The 21,821-nt window shown below is 34.5% G+C and overlaps 1 protein-coding gene and 2 long non-coding RNA genes across 5 annotated transcripts; 1 reads left to right on the top strand and 2 right to left on the bottom strand.

Moving 5' to 3' along the window:
• Positions 1 to 130: 130 nt before the first annotated feature.
• LOC103944854 lies at positions 131 to 3,136 on the bottom strand. Of its 2 annotated transcripts, none has more exons than XR_007259480.1 (6): positions 2,904 to 3,136; positions 2,615 to 2,731; positions 2,153 to 2,314; positions 1,841 to 2,060; positions 1,424 to 1,732; positions 131 to 1,300 (listed from the first exon to the last, which is right to left on the bottom strand). It is a non-coding gene; the product is annotated as an uncharacterized LOC103944854 (long non-coding RNA). The 2 variants fall into 2 exon arrangements; XR_007259479.1 differs by having other exon boundaries at positions 134 to 1,300; positions 2,153 to 2,268.
• Positions 3,137 to 6,663: 3,527 nt separating this feature from the next.
• On the bottom strand, positions 6,664 to 10,512 carry LOC103944855 (protein CURVATURE THYLAKOID 1C, chloroplastic). 2 transcript variants are annotated; one of them, XM_048587075.1, is made up of 7 exons: positions 10,353 to 10,512; positions 10,155 to 10,286; positions 8,972 to 9,060; positions 8,439 to 8,525; positions 7,128 to 7,190; positions 7,008 to 7,045; positions 6,664 to 6,863 (listed from the first exon to the last, which is right to left on the bottom strand). In XM_048587075.1, the coding sequence occupies exons 2-7, from the start codon at positions 10,261 to 10,263 to the stop codon at positions 6,809 to 6,811; spliced, it is 441 nt and encodes a 146-aa protein (XP_048443032.1). In that variant the 5' UTR covers positions 10,264 to 10,286; positions 10,353 to 10,512; the 3' UTR covers positions 6,664 to 6,808. The 2 variants fall into 2 exon arrangements, with proteins under 2 accessions (XP_048443032.1, XP_048443033.1); XM_048587076.1 differs by having other exon boundaries at positions 10,392 to 10,500.
• Positions 10,513 to 12,878: 2,366 nt separating this feature from the next.
• On the top strand, positions 12,879 to 16,743 carry LOC125478686. The gene is made up of 2 exons (XR_007259456.1): positions 12,879 to 13,226; positions 13,331 to 16,743. It is a non-coding gene; the product is annotated as an uncharacterized LOC125478686 (long non-coding RNA).
• The last annotated feature ends 5,078 nt before the right edge of the window (positions 16,744 to 21,821 follow it).

Raw genomic sequence — 21,821 nt, 5'->3', positions numbered from 1 at the left:
AAGAAGAAAAAGAATGAATACTTTACTGCTGTTCATATTTTCTCTGTTTTCTTGGGAAAATTTTTAGTTGTACCGGGTACACCAAATTTTTTTGGTGTACCCTCACTCATTAAAATTTTTTTGGTGTACAAAAAGTGAGGGTGCACCAAATTTTTTTGGTGCACCCTCACCATTATGAGTGAGGGTACACCAAATTTTTTTGGTGTGCCGGGTACACCGAAAAATCCCTCGTTTTCTTGATTGTCTTTATGGATGACTTCATAAAACTGTTTCCCGCTGCATAGCTTTTGTCATCATCACTGGTTACCATGCGCTTCTTCTGTATGCAGTCAACACCCTTTTTCATGCCCAGTATTATAGATGGAGAAGATGGAATTCGTCGAAAGGCTCTGGCACTCTCAGACTTTGTAAGTTTTTTTCCCTTTCCGTTACTCTGGTCCCTCCCTTCAAAACTCTTCCTGATAACAACTCCCTTAAGGGACTTAACATGAGTACGCACTTGATGTGCATTGTCATCCTTCTCTTGGACAATTAACTGCTGCTTCGGCACACCTTCTTTAGCCTCAGCCTGTGGACACTTCACATTCTTGATCTCCTGTGGGTACTCCAAATTCATTTGACTGATTATATCACTGGTCCTGTGTTTTTCATTTGCACTTTCTTCAGTTTGACTGATTATATCACCGGTCCTGTGCTTTTCATTTGCACTTTCGTTCTGAGGATCCAACTCCTGTGGAGAACTGTCCAACAGAATCTGAAGCCAATTCTCTACATTCCCCTAGCCACGTTCTTTTCTGCTCTCTTCATCTTCCACAATCTCTGGCTCTCGAATGGCAGGAAACTGAAATTTGTGCTTCCTTCTATTTCCAGTCTCTGCATTTGATTCTCTAACAAGATCTCATCCTCTAATGCAACACTGTATCTGGCCTGCTCCCTGTGGTTGTCAATAGACAATCGTTTTTTGGTCTTTCCAGTTCCTCAGATAGTTCAATTCTCCCTGTGATTGTCAATAGACAATCGTTTTTTGGCCTTATGTAAAGGCGTTCTTGGCTTGATTGCTGGTGGATAAAGAACCATCTTGCTGTCTTTCTCCTCAGTTAGTGCATCATCTGTCCTCGATCTTTTCCTTGCTTGTTCCCATTCAGGCCTTTTCTGTGTCTCAAGCTCTATCTCTTTATTTGTATTTCTTATGTAGTTCTTTCTCCATGCATCACAGATTGCCTTTTGTGCCTCAAGTCTTTCCATGAGTGCAGTACTTATGGCCTGGTTCAGCCTCAATTGCTCTTTATAAATGACTAACCTTAAGCAAAAAAAAAAAAAAAAAAAAAAAGGAGAACAAGTGTCAATGAATCAGTCTAAAACACAAATTGAAAAGGTGGGAAATGATAAATCCTCTAATCAGATTGTTGTTTTATAATCTTACTGGTGCATACATCTCAAATCATCTTTTCGAGCATAGTTCTATACGATGACTGTGCCTCTGCTAGCCGCCGGCACGTTTCTGCTCTCCTCCTTCGCCTTATCAATGTCAGTTCCAAGTTTTGAATGGTGAGCTTCTCATCTTCATTTTTTCGCCTCAGTTGATTCACTTCATCATCCAACGTTTGTATCTCTGCTTGCGTCTTTGCAGTTTGTTTTCTTTGTTTCAGGGAATATCTTGCCATGACAATGTTTCTAACGAAGTCCGGGTTCTCATTTTCTTTCAAAACAGCATGTTTCCCTTTTCTTGCAGCTAACACAATCCGAAATAAAAAAGGGGTATGAATTACGATATCCATTATTACTGGACAGACAACAAAAGCTATTTGAGAAGAAGAGAAGAAGTTTTTTAAGGACTAACCTAACCAATTGCAGAAGATTCTGGCCTTATCTGCTTATTGCAGTCCAGGGATTTCAAAGCAGATGAAACATATGACTCCCGTCGAGATACAACAATGGCAGCCGGAGCTAGGCCCAAATGCTCTTTCGATTCCACATAATGTTGCGGAAAAGTATGTGAGTCTACAGTCTGAAGAATTGAGTTCCTCACATTAGAGAAAAGAAACGAGAATGCTCTGTGCCTGCCAATGTTGAGAAAGGATACAATTTGTCACAAATCAACGTTTTCAAAACGAAAAGCGCATAGGAAGAGAAATATGAAGTAGACTCCCACCTGAAATCGGAGTTGGCAGAAGCGAACATCGATAAAAACTGGTTCACGGATATACCCAACTGAAAATCCCACCGTGGAATGTGAAACTCAAGCATGTTATGCTTCCTCTTGCAGGCCTGCCATTGTAGTATCCTCAAATTGCTTGGGACAGTGATCCTCCCCCTAAATTTTTGGCAAAAATGGCCACAGGTTACATATATGGAGAGAGAGAGAGAGAGAGAGAGAGAGAGAGAGATTAGTGATGAGCTACATGCTTGAGCAAGGAAACCAGTGATCCATATCCCAAGCAAGAGGTAATATACAGAAGGTTGCCGTACGGGTCTATTCGAATCACTGCAGGATCAAAGCCGGCATTCTTGAAATTTCAAAGTAAGTTTAAAATCAAGTAAAAAAATATCATTGGTGCATTCTCCAGTTTTGCTAAAATTTTGAAGGCATCTGGAGAAAAATTAAGAGGGTTACCCATGGTGGCTGAGCTGCTTCCACAAAAGACTAACAAAAATCTTTGGCCTGGCTGTAGGTTTCTCTTTCGGGTCGATAAATAGGAAACATCTGCTCTAAATCTCTAGCTCCCAGATACTGAAAACCACATCATATTATAAAACCAGCATTCACAGAATCAAAGAAAGAAACAATTTCCAATTATTCAAAAAAATATCTAAAATATACACCAGAATATCTAGTTAAAACCATAATCTCTCTCACTTCCCCGGTAAACAAACACAAAGTGATAAAGGGTTATTTCTGGTACCTCTTGTTGCTGCAGACAGTAAGGCATGAAAATGAAAGGAGGGCCATGGCTGTACGGTCCGCCGCTACGATCCCGGCAGAGCTTCGCCGTAGTATTTCAGGCACCTGAGGCCATCGTCAATTTCCATTTCGTCTCCGGTGAATGCGTAATCGAAAGCCATTGTTTTTCAATGGGACTCACGGAAGAGAAACTGGGAAGCAGCAGGGGCGTTTTGATTTCAAATTTCAGCATCATTTCTATTTATTTCAAATTTCAGGAATCAAAGTGATGAGTTATGCAAATTTCATAACTAAAAAACCCTAATAATTATAATAAAAATTGATATGAAAGTACTCATATATCCTCAAAAGTGTGTGTTGTATCCAAAAGAAAGATTAAGATTACCTCCAGATCATAGAAAAATGAGTGTCCTGGGGTTTGAACGTAGATTCGCAAAGACATGGTTGGGATTGAATTGGTAGTTCTCACTTTGAATGTCATGGTTTGGAGTGGAGGTTGAGTGTGATGGTGGTCTTAGAACCCGTCAACAACATTGGTTTCAGGCCTCATCGAAGTTGTTGAAGTCAGAACCAACCGGCGTCGTCTCCATTCTTTCCATGAGGCATTGGGTCCATAGGACCTGAGCAATTAAAATTAGTTATGAAAATGAAAACTGACATCAATCAACAATCATGGCAATGTAGCTAACGGAAGTGGAGGATGGACTGTTTTGGTCGGAAAGTTTCATTTTTTTCCGGCAACTAAAGCTTCGGCATGCATAGAAAGGCAGGGTGTTTAGTTCTAAGTACATTTATCAATTATTTATGGAATAAATAAGTTGTTTGCAAGATGAATTAATACTTAGAAGTTAAATTAGGGTTTGTATTTCATGTTGGAGCATATGGATTGTGGAATAAATTTCAAGTTTTGACATGCTATAAAATTAGGATGAAACAATTTCTGGTTCAAGTGTTCAATTGCAGAAATTTGTGAATTTTTTTTTGTAATGTGTATATGGTGTGCATGGCTACATCCTAATATGAGTAGCAGAATGTTCACTAATTATGATGTACGTATGTTGTGCTTCGGAATTTAGCGAGTATAGCACAACCTAGTTAGCCTCGGCGAAAAACAAAATTAAGAAAAAGTTTAGAAAACGTTAAGGGTCATGCATGTCAATAAAATAACGACAACGAGTATCATTTTTTCCATGTGCACAGTTAAGTGGTGGTTGATACATAACAAGACTTTTCAAACCATCATTGTAACCTTATATACGTAACCATTGTATTTTAATTGTATTCACTATACCAATATGTTGCTGTTAAAGTTTTTCATGTTCTGTGCATATCATGTGCATGTACTGTATATTATGTGCATGTGTTGTGCGTATAGTTTATATGGTGCTTATTTATATCTTTGATACTCTTCACATTAACGTAGTTTACTACTTTTTCTTTGATTCAGAGGCAGTTCCTGCAAATACTAAAAAAGCAAACAAGTTTGTGAAACAATTTCTTTTGATTCAGTTGGGTTCTTTTGTGCCCATTCAAACTACAACTTTCAAATCCTTGAAATATTTGAACCTAATCAAATTTGATACCAAATTCAAATTAATGAATCTTCGATTCTTCATATAAAGTTTAGGGTCATTTATCTAATTGCGTTAGTTTTCTGATTTCGAAGAGAGAGATGTGAGCTATGGGTTTTTGGATTGAGCTCAGATCTATGAGCATAACATGTGCATGTCATGTGGATGTCATGTATAAGTCGTGTACATACAATATATGAGCGAGCTTAATATGAAGAGAGCGAATTAGTATGTGAAACAAACATCGATTTCAAATATTTCAAACAAACATTGATTCCAGATCGAACTCACAAAAATTTGCAAGTTCATAATAAAATTAACAAATATTGAGCATTCTGTAACAAACCCACAAAGCCAAATCCACCAACACAACTCCAGGAATCTTCAATACCCTAAACAAAAATTAAGACGCAAAACTCTAAGAACCCAAAAATTGAAACCTAGAATTTAAAATAACAAAACCCACAAACAAATAAAGATTCCTATGACACATTCCAAGCCCTCTCTTCCCTATCCCACTTTTCTTCGACTTCCCATTTCTACAAATCCAAGAAACCTAATTGAAGAAACAAGTAATTAGTCGTAGAAATGGAGACAATGACCGAGAGAGAGAAAGAGACGAGTGAGAGAGACGAACCGAATGATTGTAGAAATATGGCTACCGAAGTTTTACTGGCCGGAAAAAAGTGAACTTTCCGACCAAAAAGCAAGATCTGGTACAAAAATCATATCTTTAAGGATGGAACTCTAATGCAAACGAGAAACTCTCACTTTGAAGCTTCACTCTCGACTTCCCTCTCTTCGAAATCGGAGCTCAAAGATCTGAGCTCAACCTAGAAACCCATAGCTCACAAAGCTCTCTCAGCATGCCTCTCTTCCAAATGACAAAATGAAGAAATAAGCTAAGGGTTTTAGTATTTATATGTGGGCATTTTAGTAATTTTGATTTTGTGCTTGGTGTGCACGACTTGTGCATGGCCTGTTTGTCCTATTTCAATTCCAAGATTAAGAAAATATCCTATTTTTGGGTATTTCTCTAAAATTTTTGGGTGGCCAAAGTTTGCTAGGTCATCGTTTAATGGAGAACTTAATGGCTAGACTAACAGAATTAGGATTTTGGGAGCTAATCTCACTTTCATACCTAAAGTTACGTTTTTCATGTAGATTCGTACTTCTGTTTTGTTAGTCTATCAATTAAATCCTTAGTTAAATGATGTGGCAGGAATTTGGCCCCACCAAAATATAAAATCAATCCAAATTTTTTTGTCTTATTACTATAAAACATAAATATTGAAAAGTTCAAAAAAAAAAAACACACACACACACAAAAGAGGGAGGGGGGGAACACATTCCCTCTACCACTTGCCTCCCACCCGTGCAACCTCCTGCACATCATCCCCATCACCTCTCCCCCACTCCACACCGACCCGACCCACTGCAAATCTACACCAACACAGCCCCCTCTATCTTTATCCTGGTGGGTACTCCTCTCATCCGCTCCATAAGTGGATTGAACATGTTCATGTAGTTCATCTGCGTTGTGTTATCCAACACGTTGCTGTTTGACTTGAACATCCTGTAGCCAAGTAATTGGTACAAATCCAAAGCGGGTATGAATAGATTAGAAATGGGGTCTGGTTTGGCGGTGGAATTCGAGAATCGGATTGTAGCCGGTCCAGAATCGGCTTTGGCGCGGTTGGTGCATGGTGCGGGCGAGTATACCCATATTGTTGAGATCTGAACGGTGGAGATTTCTAATAAGGCACCTATAGCACATGTATAGTCTGGTGCATTTTACTTTCTAGTTTGTTACAGCTGTCCATGTAACTAATCCTAGATTAGTTAGTTAATCAGGTTTAATTAGTTACTAAGCTATTTTCTCACATGTATATATAAACTGATTGTAATTTCTTATTCATTAAGAAATGAGAAATCCAAGAGTCATTTCTTATAATTTCAGCATCTTGAGCGATGAGAACAAATGATGTGCCCACTCCCGAGAAGATATAGACGAACACTACGTTTCATGTAAAAGAAGTAAATGTTGATGATGGTAATCAAACGGTTAAATGTTGATGATGATAATCAAACAGTTAAATGTTGATGATGATATTTTTCCACTCCTTTTTTATTGGATGTTTTCTTTCCCTCTTAAATATGGTATTTTAATAATAGGACTGGAGGAAATGATTTCTCAAAAACGTTGATTTAAGACCAACTTGAGGTTCTTGATTGACTCGGAATAACGAGTTTGATTGCTACTGTAATACATATTAAGTTCCTGCCAATCCCTTCCTCAAACTAAAAACACTCTCAGAACAATTGGAATAACAATTCACTGGCCCAAGATATTGGATATTGATTTGTTCACGATTTGGAAAAACTCTTCCCTGTAAACACAAACACAAGAAAACACAATGAGAAAACTTGACGGAAACAACACATTCTTGCATTCCAACTTAAGAATGCCATGCTCGAGGTACTCTTCATTATTTTCAAAGCAAAATAAAATTGCAGTCATCAGGTTTTCTCACCGGTCAGGCTTGAATAGGAGATATCGATATATAAACCACTGAAACAAGAACATGAACAAGTTAATATACATTTGACCTCCCATAGCAACCAACTATAACATACATGTATCGCGTACTTACCAAAGAGAAAAGTATTCCGACAAATTCTAGCACACTTGGGATAAGCGGCAACTTGTCAATGGCCTAACCACATAAACGGGGAATCAAGGACAATGAGAGGGGTATTAAACCGTTAGAACTCCTACTAAGCTGAAAGCAAGTTCACTGATGAAAATAGTGTATGTGTGTGGCAATTGGCGAAGTTAAAAACTCTACGAATAATACATTAAGATTTAGACAATTGCAACTGCTCTAAATTGCTATGATGATTGTCGTCCTAAAAATCTATCACATATTGGAGAAGTAACACTAGAAACTTTGAATTTGATTTCTCAAGTACACCATCCCAAAGGCATCTGAAAATGGTCTAGTAAATAATTCCATACCCTTTAGTGAGAAGAGATGAATTTAAACCTCACGAAGTTTGAATTTGTATGTCTCGGTTCACAATGTATACCATACACTCTTTACCAAATTACTTAAGAACAAAATTGATCAATAATGTACTTTTTTAAAGAAGCAGACCGGACACATCTTAAAGTTTGATCAAACTATATACTTTGTAAGATTTTAACTCCTAAATCCTTAACATAATATTAACAATCAAATTCAACATCTCATCAGAATAAAAGAAGAGGACCTACCACCTTGTTTTAAAAGAAGGGTACGAAATCCTACTTTTAGGTTATGTTTGGGGTGAGGGACTTCGAAGTCCAAAGGAATTGAGGTCAAGTTATCAAGGAATGAATCACAAAATGTAAGATAAGAGGGATTAGAAATGCCCTTCATGAGCATTGCAAAGCCATCCAATACAGGAAGATAAATGTAATCACAATCACCTCTAACAAGTAACATGAAAATCTAGTAAGATTACAAGAGATTTCAAACTCGTCATGTGACATACACAATATATACTGTCTAAATGGGATAGCTTTCTCTATTGCGAAGTACAAGATCATTACATATAAAAACAAAGAAAGAAACAACTAAAATATGATTATAAAAAATGAATAACCTAAAATCACTAAAATTAAGAAAATATTGGGGGAAATAAATGGCAGCGGTAAATTTTTGGATAATGACTCCAATTGCTCTCCATCTAGCCTCAAAGGCTGATAAAACTTTTGTGATATTCTATTTTCTACTCTGGAAATAAAAAAATTTAAGAAGTTTTAAGCTTTGACAGTGTAACTTGGTCCCTACATATGAATGCCACAGAAAGTGCCAGACGTTGATAGTTGGTATTAGTACATACAAGCTCGTATCAACTATTGCAACAACACTTTTCATTCCTTTCAAGAACTGAAAAGAACAGAGAGATAAGAAAATTACTGTAATCAAATTTGTTGATGTCCATAAACCTACTACAGCTGCAAACCCCAAAGCAACAAGAGCTGGCCGATCTTCAGAATTATCCCACTGTTTCAAATCAAAGCGAGAGGAAGAAAATAGTAAGCCTGATATTAAAAAAAAATAAAAAATAAAAAATAAAAAGATCAAAATTAACTTGTCAATCTATCGAATGAAGAAGAAAAAAAATATTGCATGCATTTCTTCATTCCATAGAATGACAAATTCTTAGGATCAAAAGTTGGCTAAAAAACAAAATCGTGTGTTATCCATATCACAGCCCATTCTCATAGCTAAGAAAAATGCACGCTTTTTCGAAATTTACTGAAGGGGGAATTCATAAACTTTGCACACAATTGAAAACCATTAGAGGAATCAAAAGAAGAAAGGAAATATTGCCTGCAGATTCAGGCTAGCCAAAGCATAACGTGAAACCCTCTATAGTTCTTTATGTACTGAGCACAAATCAAAAATATAAAAATTTGATCATGAAAGCGCAGAGGGAAATAGCTTACCACATTCTGAACAGATTTCACAATAGAAGTTGAAGACTCGGAGCTTTCCCCAGTAGCCTTCACCACAACAGCAACACGATTCTGTCTCTCTGAAAAGTCAGAAAATTACGCACCTAAGTTAGGAGAGAATAGTGCAACCAAGGCATTGAAATGTGCACTCAAATTGCATTTCATATGACACTTCAAACACATAACCATCAACCTCTAAAACCCTTGATTACTTAGAGAACGTTTGATAACCATTTCGTGTTTTAGTTCTCAATTTTTGTTAAAGTAGATGAAAGGATGAATGAATCAAGAACGGCAAGGGAGTGTAGGAGGAAGGATGTGGAATAAATGCACATGGATGTGGACGGTTTTGTTCTTCTAAATTTTGGTTTCTTACACATCCTTCATACCACCCTTCCTTTATCCTTATTTATCCATCCTTTCTTAGTATTTCCTCTTTATTTACAACCAAAGAGTGGAAAATAAAACAAAGAAAAAAAGCGAAATGATTATCAAGTGGGGCCTTACGCCTTCGAGTTTCACGTCTCAACACATGGATGTGGAAGGTTTTGTTTTCTGATATTGCATTTAGCCTTATCTTATCCGAGTTTCCAATCCTTTTAAAGTTGAGGTTCCACCATAAAACTAATTGACTATACGATGAGTAGCCCAACTACTTATAAGCACATGTAAGATCCCTCCAATGTGGTTCAAGCCTAACACGTAGATAACACAACAGGGTGACACTGAGACCGTGTGATTGTTGGATTTCACACATGGGACAACCTGCTCTGATACCATGACCATAAAACCAATTAGCGAGTAGCCCAACTACTTATAAGCATATGCATGGTCCCTCTTCCCATCAATATGGGATTCATTCTCAACAAAATCATATAGTCAAATACATACCCTAATTCAAAAGATTCTTCGTATTAAAGCTCAATCCAATTGAAAACGATTATTAAAATAAAACACCACTTTTGACCAAATTGCCAAATTCTCTCAACTAAAGTAGCTGAATTTCAGTTTCATCCTTCACTCAAAAACCCAACCAAACACTCTGAACGAACAAATTCAATATGCTTAGTCAAATTAAACATACTCTGTTTAATTGCAATTCAAATTTGAAAGAAATAACGAAAGAACAAAAAACCCAAATAGCAGCTTTAGTATTTATGACCGCGAGGCTCACCTGAAACGGAAGAAACGGGGAGTTTTGGAAGAGCTCTGAAAAGGATGGTATTTGTATTTCTGCTATGGACCAACAGTGGTGGAGGCAAGCTTGCAATGATGGAAGCCATGCTATGCTACCTGAACGAACAACCTTCAACAAAATTGTGTCAGAATTTCAGTAAGTAAACAAAGAGAGTTTCTGAGAAATGGGTTTTACTTTTGAAGTCCGAAGTGTATCAGAAGATTAAGAACACACTGAAATAAGAGACCAAAAGAGATTGTTGTGAAGGAGAAAGATAGTGCTCTGGGCACCACTCAATTTTTCGTTTTATTTTCGCCTTTTAAAGTTCAAAACTCTTATTATCAAAAATAGTAATTGGAGCTGTGGTCCCTCTTTGGCTTCCGAGCTAAAGAAATCGCAAGTGCTAATTCTTAAACTTGTTTCGGCTATTTTGTTAGAATTTTTTTTTTCCAAAATATATTGTTTAAAGAGACAAAAAAATGACCGAAAATTCTATCAAAGTTAGTTAAAATGATCGTTGTTCTACATTGAAACAAGTTTAAGGACCAATCGTTTACTATTACTCTAATTTTTTCTTATCAAAACAGTCAACCTCCTTTTTTTTAAAAAAAATGATCGTTGTTCTACATTGAAACAAGTTTAAGGACCAATCGTTTACTATTACTCTAATTTTTTCTTATCAAAACGGTCAACCTCCTTTTTTTAAAAAAAATAAGTACTTTAAAAAGTTATTACTTAATATTATAGTTTAGTGGTATTTTGAGAAGTTTTAAGTTCGATTTTCGTAAAAAATGAATTTGAATCACATTATTGCTAATTCATTATAAAGCTTAGGTACCCTCCACCTTCCTTAGTGTAGATAATAGGGGTTTTTGAACATTAGTCCTTACAAAAGAGTAAAAGTTAAAAAAAAAACATGGTGCTAGATTACATATTCAATTTAATCTCTTGAAGTGTACTTTTATCAAAATTTATATTCAATTTTTGTTATTTAATGTGTATTTTTATTTAATCTCTCCACATTAAATTTAATTTTATTAATATGCACATATTTAGTTATTTAATTATAAATGAACATAAATGAGAAAATATTAAAAGAAATTTGTGATACAAAATATATAAATACATGATTGTAATGTGCTGAAATATATGTAATTGACTTTTTTGTACCTACATGATTGTACCGAAATATACTATAATGAACCTAAATGCATGTACCGAAATGTATTATATTGAATTAATGTACCTAAATATCAATACCAAAATGTATGTACTAAAATGTACATACCGAAATGTACGTACCAAAATGTACGTACCGAAATATACGTACTCAAATGTATGTACCGAAATATATGTACCGAAATGTATGTACCGAAATTTACGTACTGAAATATACGTACCGAAATGTATTATATTGAATTAATGTACCTAAATCTCAATACCGAAATGTATGTACCAAAATGTACGTACCAAAATATAGTATATTGAATTAATGTACCTGAAAGTCAATACTAAAATGAGAGGTATTATGTTCGAATCTCGTGGATGGCGAATTCGATACCAAATTAAATTGTCCATTACGTGGCTTAGTGGAACGCTTCTATCCTTAGTGTAAAATATATCGTTATACTAAAAAGAAAAAAAAAAAACACTCAAATGTGTGTACCAAAATGTATGTACCGAAATGCATATATATGTTTGTATCGATGGATATACCGAAATATTCAAATATATTAATGTACCTAAATGAAAAACATACAAAATTGTTATCGGACTATATATTATAAAAAAATTAGTTGCCTAAATGTAGACATTAAAATATATTATGATAAATGAAATGAAAATTAAATTTAAATGTAAGTAATACATTAAAATAGGAATAAAAAGATAAATAAAACATCAAAATATAACTAATAAATGAGATGATTAAATGTACTAGGGACTAAAATTGGATTTTAATCTTACACAAGGTTATAGTCTAAAACTCATCTTTTTAAAGATTAAAATTAAGTTTTCTATAGATAATACCATTTGTTAAAAAAATTATTTTAAAAGGTTGAAATAAAAACATTTTGGAAACATTATAGGAGTCGGTAGTTTAATGTTAGAGATAATGCTTAATTTCAACAAAAAAAGCGATAATGTTTAATCAACATAATTTCATCCGGTTATATTGTTATTAATTTCAAAGTAAGATATCTTTAATGATCTAACTCACAAGATGACATTATATAAACTTCAATGGTACAACATTTGCCCATGTTACTCTAATATAGTTATAATTATTGTTTTTAACCAGTTTTGTAATTGTTAGGTTTACTAAAAAATAAAATAAAAATAAAAAAATCTTAACATTTTAGGAGAGTGGGAAGCAAAAGAGGGTCTAAGGCCCATGGTCATATAGAGACCCAAAATATTGGACCGAGGCCCAAAGCATTTGTTCAGGACGGTAAAGTTCCGGCCACACTGCCATCTGTTGAAATCTCACACCTATCTCTGAAAAAACAATAAAAAAAAAATGTAAATATCGTAATTCTACTCCAACTAATATAATAACCCCACATCAACTAATATCGATATCTTTTGTGATAATACCATACATCTGACGAAATGCACACTTAATAATTACCAAACAATATCAATATTGTTAGATGTCCGTATATAACTCGTTTCTCTCAGAATTCTATATAATATCAGAGCTAAATAGCAAACTCATGTTAAATATCGTAACCCTACTCCAAAATCCGACACCTAATAACTGCACTTCAAAATCCTACTCCTGACTGACAATTACTAAATTAAGAACCGGTGGGCCGTCTCTTTCGTAATTCTACACCGTCCTCCCCAATTCTACTAACGGACATGTAGAAAGAAAAGCCCTAATCTCTCAACAATTTCAAAAACCTTCCATCACCGAAAGCTTAGATCAGTTAAAATTAGTTAAGATAGTTGGAGTTCGAAGTTTTGATTTTTCATTTCCTGCATTTTCTCGGTAACCAAACAGACCCACTTCACAATGTTGTCTGTTTTCCGACGCGATGTGTAAAAACTGGCTTCTCACGTAAAGAGGTAGGCATTTTCTTGAACTACTTTGTTCGATTCATCAAAGGAGGATAAGTGTTACTTTTTAATTGATTATAATATTAATTTTGTTGAAAAATGTCTCCTGCTAGGTAACTGTTCTTCCAAGAGGATTGGTCCTATCTTTTCTGGTGGAAGGAAATCGTCAACAATGTCGAATTCGAGGTCAACAACTGCAGGTAAGTCGTTCTTGTATTTCTAGTGATACATTTTTTTGGGAAAATCTAATGGTATTGTAAAGGAGATCTTAAAGTGTCACGCATACGTTCTCAAGACGCAAATCGCCCTGTTCTGTTGTAATTGCGATGTTGATGTCCTATGGCTGTTGAAATAAAGCATTTCTTTTTAAATAAATAAAATACATCTTTTGAATTTGAAGAACCTAACCTCCACGCAATCGTGTATTAAACTTTATTCTTCTGCAAGTAGGATGGCAGTGTCAAAACTACTTACTCTATTGGTTATTGTATTTACATTTCTCCTTTCTACTTGCTGAATTTGATTCTTCCTTTGATAGACACAGGCATAATAAGTTTGGCATTTTTAAACATCTGTGTTTTGATCTCTTCGTTGCGCTGTTTAAGTAGCTATCCTGATAAAAGCTGAGTTCTGAAATATCAGAGATTGGCGCCGAAGCTTTTCTGGAATTAGTATTAATTTTAAGGAATACTGGTAGATAGAACTTTGAGGGTTATAAAACATGTTTAAAGAACATCACTGCATGTTTCATGCCATACCACTGCTAGATAGAGCTGTAAGGCTTATGTAAAAACATGGGTTTCATGTGGCAGCACCACTTAGTGCATAGAGTGGGCATTCAACTGGAATCTGGTTCTATAAGTTGGTCCCATTGTAAATGGTGAGGCAACACATCATCAGTTACCTAAGGGTATGTTTGGATGAGGAACTTCCAAATCTCTAGGGACTTGGGCCAAGTGAGGAATGTTTGGATGAGGGACTCCTAAATTCCAAGGGATTTAGGCAAAGTGATGAAGAAATGGATCACAAAAAGTTAGATAAGAGGGATTAGAAATTCTCCACATGAGAATTGAAAAAGCATGTGAGAGGGATTTGCAAATGATGGGTTGGAATTTAGAATGGATTTGCAAATCTCATGTGGAGAATTTCTAATCCCTCCTATCTAAATTTTTGTGATGCCTTTCTTCATCACTTTGTGTAAATCCCTTGGAATTTAGAAGTCCCTCACCTAAACAGTAAAACATTAGATAGATTAGATAGGAGGATTATAAATGCACTACATGATTATCAAAAAGTTATGCAAGAGGGATTTATAAATGACTAGTTCCAAGTAGTCATATGCAAATTCCTCCCACATGCCTTTGTAATGTACATGTGGTGCATTTCTAAACCCTCCATCTAACATTATGTGATCCATTCTTTACTAACTTGGCCTCAATCCAAACATGGCCTAAAAGTGATACTCCAGCTAAAGGTCTTTTCTTTTTTAGATAGATGCTTTGCCATGCTAATTTGAGGTACTACTGGACATTATAGGAGTTGGTTGGTTAGAGGCCTTTATCTTTTTTCAGTAGACAGCTTGCGACTGTCCTTGTATATATACTTTTATCATATGAATAAAACCCTTATTTTTCTTACCTTAAAAGAAAAAGATAAACCATGTTTCAAGGTTTACGGGGGTTTTAAGTGAGTTAAGTGTTGATTTTGAGACATTACAACTTACAAGTTCTAAGCTTTTTCATATACATTTTGATTCGAGGTAATCTTTTCTATTGTATGAGGACTTTCATTATCAAACGTATCTTCCTTGGCCGAGGATTTAGACTTTTCCTTGAATAAATTTGCCATAGGTCTATATTTGCATTGTTCTTCTAGTTTACTCTGAGTTTTTGTTTCTGCAGATTGTTTCTTCATTGCTTTTAATTTTCTTGAAGAACAGTGAATTGAATAAAAAATATTGGTGAACATCCAATTTTAGAAAATGTGCATCCCACATTTATTTTCCATCGGAGATTGTGAAAATATGGCATACATTGGATCAGCATTTGAGTTACTTGTAGACTGGTAGTTGATTTCATCCATTTGTTTGACTGACATGAACCATCGAACTGTTAGGGGAAAAGGCCAATTTTAAAAAACAATAACCAACCATTCGACAATGATGATTACATTCATTTCAGATCAAATTCTTTGCATCTATTTATAGAGTTGTCGGGATAGTGTGAGGGTTTTGCGTAACATTTAGCCTGCTTGAAATGATTAGTCTGACTATATTAGATTATCTTGAGTTTAGGAAGACCTGGCTGATTGATCCCTCCATTTGTTGGTATTCAGTTAACGTATTCTAGTTCGATGAAACTTGAAAACCAATCTCGAATTATTAAGTCCATATTTGGACTTTACCTTGACGAGATAAGGGTTTGCAGAAAGAGAGGCATATTTTTTGGATGGGATTGAATGCTAATACTTTAGAATGGTTGGTTGATGGAGGCTTTGCGTAAAATTCGAAACTTTAGTTTTAAATGGAGAAAAATGATAACAAATCCAACGTTGTTGTTTAAGATTCCAATTTGATTTGATTTTTAAGTTTAGTGACAATGGTTTTACATTGCAGGGAGTGACAACGATATGCAATTTAGTGTAGCTTATGTAATTTCTGCCAATCATTTTTGCTCACCTAACGTCCTGTTTGTGCATGCATGAGTCTAAAATTATGTGGTAGTTCAATTAATAGGGGACAATCGCGGTGGTAAGTCTATGTTTTCATTTGAATTGCCTCAATGATATAAATATATGCTTGTGCTTTCATTAATGATTGCATAAATTGTTCGGAGATAGTGCATATTTCAAAAAAATGTCCGTAGCATTTATTTCAAATCTGTATAATCTATTCATTTTTCTTGGCACTAATTGCTGGTAACATTTTCACCTGACTTCCAAGACCACTATTCCATCTACTCTTCAATATCTAACTGCCTCTCAAGGTTGGATATGAAGTCGGCTTTATGTGCAGATATTATAAGCTTCCGGTTAATTGCAATAATTGAGTGGTAGGTGGTCTTTTTTTACGTGTCATGGGCCTGAGTTTGCCGCCAAGTGGATTGCGTGTCGTGTTAGTTTGCTTGGTGATTGGGATTGAATTACGAAATCTCACTTGGAGTTGTGATTGGCAATCCAAAAAGGTCATCTTGCACTCCTCGAAATGCAGTTTCTACCTTATGTTTCTGTAAGAGAGGAGTGCAGGATGAATCTTTGGAGTGCTAATTAATAACATCTCCCTCATTTTATTACTCGTAGGAGATGTTCGTTGATGTTCTAAGCAGGTTCTTTCCGATGAACGAAAGACTGGGGAGCCTAGGAATTGTTAGATTAGACCGTAGAATTCCATGTGATGGTGAGAGGTAGGTATTCAGATGTATTTATTTGAGTTTTACTATATTGTATTAACATTTCCCGCGATGGCTTATATCGGGTTTAAACCAAGTTGTGATTGTTTAATGAAATTGAAGCCTGATGTTTTTGAATATGTTTTTAAGTGTGAATACATCGAATGGCTGCTTGGCAGCATGTCTCAATCTTTCATATATTTATCTTTATGCAGACTAATTAAATGATAAAATTATTATATGTTGCAGTTATGAATTTCCATAAAGTGAATCTAAGAACGATATTTACGCACGAAAGAGAATAATTTATCTATATCGTAATTCCGTATGATTGAGATGTGTATACAAGAAACAAGTACTCAAAGTTGGAAGGAAACAGGACATACAAATATTGCTGCTCATTTGCATATCTCTCCAGGTTGTTAACTCTCTCTTACCAAGTTTAATATTCTAGCTTTAAAATCTTCTTCTTTAATCCTTCTTTCATTTGTTTTCCCCACCTCAAATTTATCAAAGCTTCAACTCTTTGCCCCCTTTTTTTCCTTCTTTCTTTCCAAGTTGGAATGTTTTGCACTAATGTTGTGACACCAAAACTTGGTCCACAAGAAATCTGGAATTACTTGAAAACAAAGCAGTAAGACAAAGTAGAGAAAGTAGAGAGAGACCCAAAAGGAACCTCAGGACAATAACTGTTGAGTTTAATTTTAATTTTTTTTTAAAGAATAATGTGATCGCTACAAACTATCTACCGTTCCAAACTACCAAATGTTGGTGGGGGACGACAAAGTGGAGAATTTTTGCGAAGGAGGAGGTGATGAAACAACCAAAGTGTTTTTATAATTTCATGAGTTAAATTGCAGATGAAATTAATCATAACCCATATGCCACCAAAACTATAATTATTGATGGTGATGGCTGGCTCATGATGCTGCTGGTCTCTTCATTTTACTTTATTATTTATAAATAAAGAATGAACAAAAATAAAATTGTCTGGAGCTTTTTTTTTTTTTATTTTTTTTTTTATTACAAAAATATATTATTTACACTAAGAGGAATGGGTGATAGCTTAGTCTCACGATAGACTAGTAATAATGTGGTTCAAATTTATATTTGACGAGAATTGAGCTTAAAACTTCTTACTTATAACTGAAAAAAAGAATACCATTACACCGTAGTAATGAGTGAGAATTTTCTAAAGCTCTGAATCGTATGCACAACCAAAGGTCAAAGGGTATAGGTGTGTCGATGGAAGATTTGATGGGAAAGTAACAAAATATAACAAGCTCACATTGTGAATTGAATTAAATGTTGCCTGCATGCCACCTAATATTCTAAAATATTGAACTTACTCTGATATACAACTAATTTGTTTATATTGGAACCTTAAGAGGCTAACTGCATTTTGCATTTTTTAACCTAAAGGCATTTTAAAAACTGGTTGTGAGATTTTAATTTTTTCACATTATATTATTGAGTTTTGAAATTAGTTAGGTATTTGTATATGTTTAAGTGTCTAGTTATTCACTGAATTAATAATGAGGCAAGCATGTGTGACTCATTTATAGATTGATTTGAAAGCCGCACTTGTATTATATGGACTTAAACTAGTGGTTATGGAGTTTCAGTTTCTCATCAATCAATATTGCATATTCCAATACGACAAGCAATCATACAGTTTGGTCATAGTAGTGTAAATGTGACTTCTGCATAGCCTACAAACTAGTTTCACATCTATCTAACAAAGGATAATATGCTCAAATAGAGGGGAAATATACATTTCAAACATTAGGATGCAATGTAACGAAATTGGAACTTAGTAAACCATTCAGAAAATCACCTCAAATGTGGAGAGAGGTAAAATTTAGTTAGCTCAATCATAAACTCAAAGTACCACTTGTAAAATTGATACATAAACCAAATATTACTTTGCCTTTAAAATTACATGTGTGGCTTAACCACTCATTCTTCAGGAGAAACTTATATACAACTAAAGGCCAAAGGTAGTAGTAATCTCAACTTTTCACTTGTTGTCATCTATATTCTATATTATTAAGAGAACACAGCTTGTCAACCTTTTTGCCCGCTTTTTTCAATTTTACCCCTCACTTTTGAATACACAATGTTGAGATGAGGAGGGCAAAATAGTAATTTTGTACCTTTTGACAAAATGACAATCATATCCTCTTTTTTTTTCTATTTTGCCCTCAGTTTTGATGCATAATATTTACATAAGAAGGCCAAAATAGTAATTTTGTACCAAAATATTTACATGAGATAAAAATATGCACTTATTAAGAGAAATTGTTCCACCATCATTTTTTCACACAGGTAAGTGAAATCATAATGTTTTTTGAATAGTTTGAATGAATTGAAGAAGTTGCGCTTGAGGAGAACATGGAAGGAGGTGCGGTTGTTCACATTATCACATAACATTGCGTTATTGGTTTGAGATACCTTTCCAAACAATAAATTTCTTTGTAACCCTAACCCTTTACCAACAGTAAGATCCAATATTAAACCAGAGGGTGTAGGTCCCAAAGCATGAGCTTACCTTGTTGCTTAGCAATTTGGGGTTTCCCTTACTCCCTTGCAAACTCCACTTTCCTTCTGTCCTTCAAAAGTTGTAGTAATAGAGGGTAGGAGATTTTTTTTTTTTTTTTTTTTTTTTTATACTTTTCCTTTGTTTATTTCATTTTTAATAGAACTAAAAGCAACCATAACTTTCAAATAAACCCTTTTCTATTTTCATATTAATATCAATAATAATTAGGTGTCCTATAAGAAAAGAAAAATAATAATTGAGGTGCAAATTTTAATTAGAAAGTAAGTATCAAGGACAAAGAATTGAGTGCCTCGACATGCGATGGTCTTGTTTATTTCCTATCAAGTCCACAAGAGAGTAAAATGATTAGGTATTTGACCCAGAGAAAGAACGTGTGTGGATATTTAAGCCATGCAGTGCAGATGCAGCAGGGCTTTATTTGGTAAATTATTAATAAATAATTCGAAAAGCCTGGAGCCAATTTCATTAATTGCATTCACTCCTTTCAACCTTTTAAATGACATACGGACACAAACAAAAACTAAAATACTAGTAAATCCATAAATAATAATTGATAAAATAAAAAAAAAAAAAGGAAAATTAAGGTCACTCACACTCGTATCAGGTACTTCCATCAGCATGTGCGTGTGCTGGTTGTTCGTGACTTATGGCTGTAGGTTTTGACCTTCCTTCCTTCCAACCCTTTTTACTATTTGTTTTGTTAGCTCCCTCCCCAGCTTCCTCTCGTATCTTCTTACTATATGGCTTGGCTAACCCTAAGCCAAAGCTCATTTATCTTCTCACACAAGCTCTTAGCTCTCATCCAACCTATTAATCACATAATTTGAGATTCTAACAATATATATATATATATATATTGTCAAACAATAGAAAATTTGATTAAATACAAATAGAAACGTTTACATTAGAAACTAGAGTGTTGAATAACCACTCTGGCTCAAAATAACCTAATCTATGAAGGCCACCATTTTTTGAAACAAAAGAAGTCACTAGATGCGCTATCCTATTACAATCATGAGGAGCAAACAGAAATTCTACCAATGTAATATAGTAAAGCATCTATATACTAGTTGTTGAGAATGAATCTCACATTGATGGAAGGAGGGGCTTGCATGGGCTTATAGTAAGTTTGGCTATTTTCTATATTGTCAATTGATTTTATAGTAGAACCTTAACTTTCTTCACTGATACACTACATCATAATAACTTATATCTAGTCACAAAATAATTTCATTTTCAATGGGCTCATCGTAGCTTTATTTATTTATTTTGAACAAACGATATTATCTACATGAAGGGGGAGGAGGGGTGGGCTTAGCCTCACAATGAGGTAGCAATAATGTAATTCAAATTCACATTTGACAAGAATCGAACCTAAGACCTCTTATTTACAAATGAAGAGGAATACCACTTGATTGTAGTACTAAGTGGCTGTCATAGCATTTATTGGACTTGACAAATTATCACTCAATAAGTTTAATGGGTGATTCAATCATCCCGTTTATTTTGATATCATCATTAATACCAACACCACCATCTAAACTACCAAGGCCAAAATCACCACCTTATTAATGTGACATCAAAATAAACGGATTGCTCATTAAACTCATTGTGTGATAATTTATGACGTCTAGGCTCCACATTATCCTAATAATTTATCAGTTGTTTTAAGTCCCGCATTAAGAAATTAGAGTTGTCTCCATATTGTAATTGACATTACAACCTTCAAGATGACTCTTTTACGTATCGTCTTAACCACTATATACATGCCCCAGCTAGACTAGGTCTCTATCATTTTTCAATGTTTACATCTTGGAAATTGACTTGCTAATGATGCTATTAGTGTAGTACTTTGTAACTATACAACTTTAATTAATTATGAATAACCAAGTTTTTTTTTTCTTTTTTTTTTTTTTGTCAAATAATAGATTTTGTTAGATGTTATATTAGCTACCGACGGAGTTCGAACTCATACTGTCATGCAAGGGCTCAATGCCTTTATTAAGTACCTCTATTAAGTAAAAACCTTCATATAATAATAAAAGTAGTTTGTCTAACAAAAAATTATCTCTTGAATTTTGAAAGATAAAATGGTCGGGTGAAAGAAAATTGTACGTTGAAAGTTTCGCGAATCCGAAACAGGAAAATGCTTTCATATGTACATCATACATTGAAATGAGGATCCTCTTCGAATCCTCTTTGTGAGGATCTTGGGGATCCATTCATTGTACATCATGCGGCCAATTTTCGTCAAGTATTATTTGTGTTTAATTTTAAATAAAAATATTTAAAATGATTTCTAACTAAACGATGTACGATGGAAGGACACGATGTGAAGATCCCTAGGATCCTCACGAAGAGGATCTGAAGAGAATCTTCATTCCATACATTGCATAGGTAGAAATGTGAGAATGCAATGTCAGATTAGGAAAAGATCGTTGAGATGTACATTAACATCTAATTTATTAAGGGAATTGTTCTAATATGAATTTAACTTAATTATAATTTATAAGGTAGAGAGGAAAGAATGGTATCAAGAAACGTTATTTTAGGTTTGTGAATGTATGAAAGAAAGGAATAGTTTATTGAATTGAATCCAAAACAACTCGCTGATGAATAGTGAAGATTATGACCATTAGGTGCTAATTACCGTAA

Source organism: the organism of the source record quoted next, unplaced genomic scaffold (assembly GCF_019419815.1).
Source record: "Pyrus x bretschneideri cultivar Hongxiangsu unplaced genomic scaffold, Pyrus_bretschneideri_v1 Contig26, whole genome shotgun sequence".
Taxonomy (NCBI): domain Eukaryota; kingdom Viridiplantae; phylum Streptophyta; class Magnoliopsida; order Rosales; family Rosaceae; genus Pyrus; species Pyrus x bretschneideri.
Note: the sequence above shows the minus strand (reverse complement) of the source record. Positions and strands in the feature narration are given on the sequence as shown.